Below are 6,000 nucleotides of genomic sequence, written 5' to 3' on the forward strand. Positions count from 1 at the left end.
CTACTGAAACAGGCCTAGCCGTAAATGATGGTACCCTTAATTTACCTAAAACAAAGAAGTCTTAGCGCAAGGATTTAACGAAACTGCCCGTAATTAACTAATCTGATTATTGTTCGTTGCTTAGGTAACATTACTCATACAATATTAGATTTCACACAGATAAAGGGCTACGGCCCGGTACACACAAAAAGATTTTTCAAATCTGAAAAAGATCTCCCTCTCATCCATCTCCAGTGGCTGCCATTTGTGGTAGTTCAATTGATTGAAATCACTGAATGTCAGTGATCAGTTGAATGACTTCATGAAGAAGCTGAGCAGACTTATTGATAGTGTGTGTGTGAGAGAGAGAGATATTACAGCATGATGCATGTTTTACAGTTATTTATGACCATAAAATAGGGCTTAGTACAGTTGCAATATCCACTGCCAAAACAACAATAGAAAAACATCTGCAACATATTGCAGGTGTTTTCTCAAGTTAGAAGTGGTCTGAAATTTACAATTTAGACTATGCTGCATGACAAAGCTGTTGTTTTTTGCGTTCTGGAAACACTCTATTTTTCTGCTCCAAAATAAGTCACTGATTGGAAGTGTTTGGGTACGGTCATGTGACTGCATTGTGCCATCTGATTGGTAAATTGGAGTGTCAAATGGCACTCGTGTTCATATTGGATCGGCAAAAAGGCGCCCTATCCGGAAGTTGAAGATGAAGTCTAAAAATAAATCATGGACGCAACAATAGATAAATAAAAGTAGTGAGAAGCATGTCAATCATTGTAACAGAGTAAAGGTATTGACTCTTCTTCACATAAATACTCTAGTAAAAGTAAGAAGTACTACTCTGACGGGAAGTATTTATCCAAAATGTTACTTGAGTAAATGTAACGGAATAAATGTAGCACGTCACTACCCACCTCTGGCAAACGCACAGTTGTTGCGGTGGGCTAACAGCTAAGGTAAACGCTAACCCCTGCAGAACACTGCTCCTACTAGGGCTGAGAAAAAATAGGCTCTGCCGAGAAAAAAATAAGTAAATAAAGAAATGTTGGCCTCCGGAGCCCATGTTTCAAACGTACATTTATTGCAACAGACAAGACTGTTGGGCCAGTGACAAACTTTGCCAAAGCTGACAGAGGAGCATCTGTAATTGATTTTTAAGACACTGTTAGATGTGTAATGTGCATATAACATATGTGAGTGAGTAGTTTGCGTTTAGTTTTTTTTTTTTTTTTTTTTTTTTTTTAAACGAAAATGGTACTCACAAGTGCGCTAATGCTAATTGACATTGCTAACCATCTAGCATTTAACATTTTGTTGTCTCAAATTCTGTACACCAAATTTATACCATACACTCAGTACCAACATATGCAATTTATGGATCGAAGTCCATCCCTCATGAATTGGAATAAAATGCATGTTAGTAGTAAAAAATAAAAACTTAAAAATGTATTTTTTTGAATTCATAGTGTAGGAGGGCAAATATTATTTGATTACTCGATCAATAATTAATAGGATAATCAATACTAAAAATATTTGATAGTGACAGCCCTAGCTCTTTCACATTTTCCTTTGCAACATTTGCTCACTGGATAATAAATTAGATCACCTACAAATGGAATTAGTATCAAAACACACAACGGCGCGAGTCCATATCCACTCATGACGCGCATCTGCCGGCTTGCTCAGCAACAACACCCTGGCGTCTGCGGTCATGAAGTCCTTTGAACGCCTCGTGTTTGGACTGCTTCAAGAGTGTCACAGGACCCCTGCTGGACCCCCTGCGGTTTTCCTACCGAGAAACAGTCTGTGGATGACACAGTCACCATGTGACTGCACTTCATCCAAGAACACCTGAACGGCACAGGGATTTACGCAAGAATCCTGTTCGTGGACAGCTCTGCGTTCAACACAATCATTCCGAAACTACTGCCATCTGCTGGTGGAGTAACACCTTCCTCACAGGCAGGACACAGCAGGTGAGGCTGGAGGACACCACCTCATCCAAACATAACATCAGCACCGGCCTCCCCCCAAGGATGCGTCCTCTCTCCACTAATCTTCTCTCTCTACACGAACGACTGTACCTCAACGCGCGCGGCTGTCAAACTCCTGAAGTTTGCAGACGACATTACAGTCACCGGCCGCATTGAAGACGGCGATGAGACTGCGTATCGAAAGGAACTAGAGCGGCTGGAGCTTCGATGCGGCCGACGCAACCCGGAGCTGAACACGCTCAAGACTGTAGAGATGATCGCGGACTTGAGAAAGCATCCTTCGCCACAACTGCCCCTCACGTTGTCCAACTGCCCTGTGTCAACCGTCAAGACCTGCAAGTTCCTGGGAACTCGTGTCTCGCAGGATCTGCAGTCAACATCAACTCCATCCTCAAAAAAAGCCCAGCAGAGGATGTACTTCCTGTAGCTTTTGAGGAAGCACGGCCTGCCACGTTGTTTTTTATGGGGATCAGATGTTGTAGAGCAATCTATGAGGGGGTTCAAAGTGCAATTAAAATCCCCACCTTTAATATTTCGGCCACACAATGAGGACAAGGCTGTCCTCATTAGGACCATAAATGCTGACTAAATTCAGTGTTGGGCAAAAGATCTTACCCTGAGCAACTACAAACATTTCACGGGGGTCATAAATAGTATTGGTAAGCTGAAAAGGAATTGTTTTGTGGATAAGAATTTGTACCCACCGCCATTTGACTGATTATTAAATTGCATGCCTTCTGAACTGACAATAACAACCACTCAAAATTACGTTACTAAATAAGTTCCAGCAGCTCAGTCCGCTGTACAGCACGCCATTTGCAAAATGATGTTATTCCAGACAAACACAATCCAAATCGTTGAACGGTAAACCCTTGAGGCATAGCTGAGACTACATTTCGTGCAGCTCCCAGCAACTCGTGAATGAGTTTTCCACATCCAATATTGCGGCGATGCCGACGTCCCATTCGACTTTTCTTTTCAATGGCCTGGATGCAGTGCTTTTTTTCGTGAGGTTGACGGGCAGATTTTTGACTCTTTTCAGTACCAGTGCTTTCTTATCTTTCTCGTCCGTCGTCGCAGCACTGACCAAAAGGTTTCGGTCCGTTCCGTTCAGACTTACCACACGTGACGCTTCAAAATCACTATTCCCAAATGTAGAATTTAAACACTGACTTATTTTCTTTTTGAGTGACAGGATTTTCAATGATTTCTATATCAGTTTAGGGGGCGCTGAGAAACGCTAGCCTGTCTGCTTCACCATTTTACCATCCGTGGTGAGAATAATCTTACCTGAATAATGTTGACGCCTTGATCGAACTGGCCATGTCTTGCTCGATGAAAAACAGAGACGGTCGCTGCCATGTTGACTGAGGCGTGACATGTCACATGATGGTTCTTCTTCTTCTTCTTCTTTTTGTTTCTTGATCTGTGGCATCTAAGGTATACTGTGCATTACCGCTGCCTACTGTGCTGGAGTATAGGTCTCATAGACATGAGTCCCCAGCGAGAACGTGCCTACGTGGCGGCCATGTTAGTGAGGTCAACGTTCTCATTGAAGGTAATCGATGGACACAGAAATGAAAAATAGCGCGCAAACACACCAAAAACCCTTGAAAGGGCTTCCCAGTTCCCTTGTCATAATTGTACGCCATTTAACGCAACCATTTGCAGCACAATGTACCGGTATCCTTGGTCTTTTGGTTTTCTTGCAAACTCATGGAATGTGCTGATGACTCTAACCTCCCGAGCTGAGCCTCAACCTTGCCACGGAGCCAAAAATTGGTGTCTTCTTCGTCTTCTTTGGTGTTTCTGGTAGTGTAAACACTACATGGCGAATTACTACCGCTTAGGTTATGTTCACACTGCAGATTTATTTTGCCTAATGTGATGTACAGAGGTTTGTGTGTCCCAATGATCCGAAGAGCTAAGTTGTCTGGGGCTCTATGCCCCTGGCAGGGTCACCCATGACAAACAAGTCCGAGGTGAGGGACCAGACAAAGCACGGCTCCAAAACCCCCATATGATGAGCAAACTTATTGGATCGCGTTTTCACTTGCCCGGACGCAGGTCACCGGGGCCCCCCTTTGGAGCCAGGCCTGGAGGTGGGACTCGAAGGCGAGCGCCTGGTGGGCGGGCCTGCACCCATGAGTCCTGGCCGGGCACAGCCCGAAAGGGTATCGTGGGTCCCGCTTCCCATGGGCCCACCACCTGTGGGAGGGGCCATAGGGGTCGGGTGCATTGTAAGCTGGGCAGTGACCAAAGGCAGGGACCTTGGCGATCCGATCCCCAGCTACAGAAGCTGGCTCTAGGGACGTGGAATGTCACCTCTCTGGCAAGGAAGGAGCCCGAGCTTGTGTGCGAGGTCGAGAAGTTCCGACTACATATAGTCGGGCTCGCCTCCACACACAGCTTGGGCTCTGGTACCAGTCCTCTCGAGAGCGGTTGGACTCTCTTCCACTCTGGAGTTGCCCACGATGAGAGGAGCCGAGCAGGTGTGGGTATACTTATTGCCCCGGTGGACAAGAGGGTAGCCTCCCTCTGCCTTCTGGTGTGGGGACAGGTCCTGCCTGTTGTTTGTGACGATGCACCAAACAGCAGTTCAGAGTACCCACCCTTTTTGGAGTCCTTGGAGGGAGTGCTGGAGAGCGCTCCCGCTGGGGACTCCATCGTTCTGCTTGGGGACTTCAATGCTCACATGGGCAATGACAGTGAGACCTGGAGGGGCGTGACTGGGAGGAACGGGCCCCTCGAGCAGTTCAATGATCGACTTTGTGGTCGTGTCATCAGACTTGCGGCCGCAGGTCTTGAACACTCAGGTGAAGAGAGGGGCGGAGGTGTCAACTGATCACCACCTGGTTGTGAGTTGGCACCGATGGTGGGTAAGATGCCGGTGCGACGTGGCAGGCCCAAACATATTGTGAGGGTCTGCTGGGAAAATCCCCTGTCATAAGGAGTTTCAACTCCCACCTTCGATAGAACTTTGCTCATGTTCCAGGGGAGGCGGGTGACATTGAGTCCGAGTGGACCATGTTCCGCGCCTCCATTGCTGAGGCGGCCAACCAGAACTGTGGCCGTAAGGTAGTCGGTGCCTGTTGGTATACACCAGCAGTGAGGATTGCCGTCAAACTGAAGAAGGTGTCCTATTGGGTCTTTTTGGCCTGAGGGACTCCTGAGGCAGGTGATGGGTACCGGCTGTCCAAGCGGAATGCAGCTTTGGTGGTTGCTGAGGCAAAAACATGGGAGGAGTTCGACGAGGCCATGGAGAACGATTTCCGAACGGATTTGAGGAAATTCTGATCCACCTTCGAGGAAATTCTGATCCACCCTCCGGCGTCTCAGGAGGGGGAAGCAGTGCACCATCAACACTGTGTATAGTGGGGATGGGGCGCTGCTGACCTCGACTCGGGACGTTGTGTCTCGGTGGGGAGAATACTTTGAAGACCTCCTCAATTCCACTGACATGCCTTCCCATGAGGAAGCAGAGTTTGGGATCTCTGAGGCGGGCTTTCCTGTCTTTGGGGTTGAGGTCACCGAGGGGGTTAAAAAGCTCCTCGGTGGCAAGGCCCCGGGGGTGGATGAGATTCGCCCAGAGTTCCTAAAGGCTCTGGATGTTGTGGGGCTGTCCTGGTTGACACGCCTCTGCAACATTGCGTGGACATCAGGCACAGTGCCTCTGGATTGGTAGACTGGGGTGGTGGTCCCCCCTTTTAAAAAGGGGGATCTGAGGGTGTGTTCCAACTACAGGGGGATCACACTCCTCAGCCTCCCTGGTAAGGTCAATTCAGGGGTCCTGGAGAGGAGGGTCCATCTGGAAGTCGAATCTCGTATTCAGGAGGAGCGGTGTGGTTTTTCTCCTGGCTGTGGAACAGTGGACCAGCTCGACAGGGTCCTTGAGGTTGCATGGGAGTTTGCCCAGCCAGTCTACATGTGTTTTGTGGGCTTCGAGGAGGCGTTCGACTGTGTCCCTCGAGGAGTTCTGTGGGGGGTGCTTCGGGAGTATGGGGTG

General features: G+C 48.0%; 1 protein-coding gene across 2 annotated transcripts in view; it reads right to left on the reverse strand.

Annotated features, from left to right (window-relative positions):
- The window catches only part of ccdc93 (coiled-coil domain containing 93), an 89,831-nt gene extending 86,447 nt beyond the window's left edge, over nt 1-3,384 (reverse strand). For both annotated transcript variants that reach the window (XM_061692086.1, XM_061692087.1), the window contains exon 1: nt 3,285-3,384. In XM_061692086.1, the coding sequence (XP_061548070.1) occupies nt 3,285-3,356 (72 nt within the window). In that variant the 5' untranslated portion in view covers nt 3,357-3,384. The remainder of the gene's footprint in view (nt 1-3,284) is intronic.
- Nucleotides 3,385-6,000: the final 2,616 nt, after the last annotated feature.

This window comes from Phycodurus eques, chromosome 12 (genome assembly GCF_024500275.1).
Source record: "Phycodurus eques isolate BA_2022a chromosome 12, UOR_Pequ_1.1, whole genome shotgun sequence".
Taxonomy (NCBI): Eukaryota; Metazoa; Chordata; class Actinopteri; order Syngnathiformes; family Syngnathidae; genus Phycodurus; species Phycodurus eques.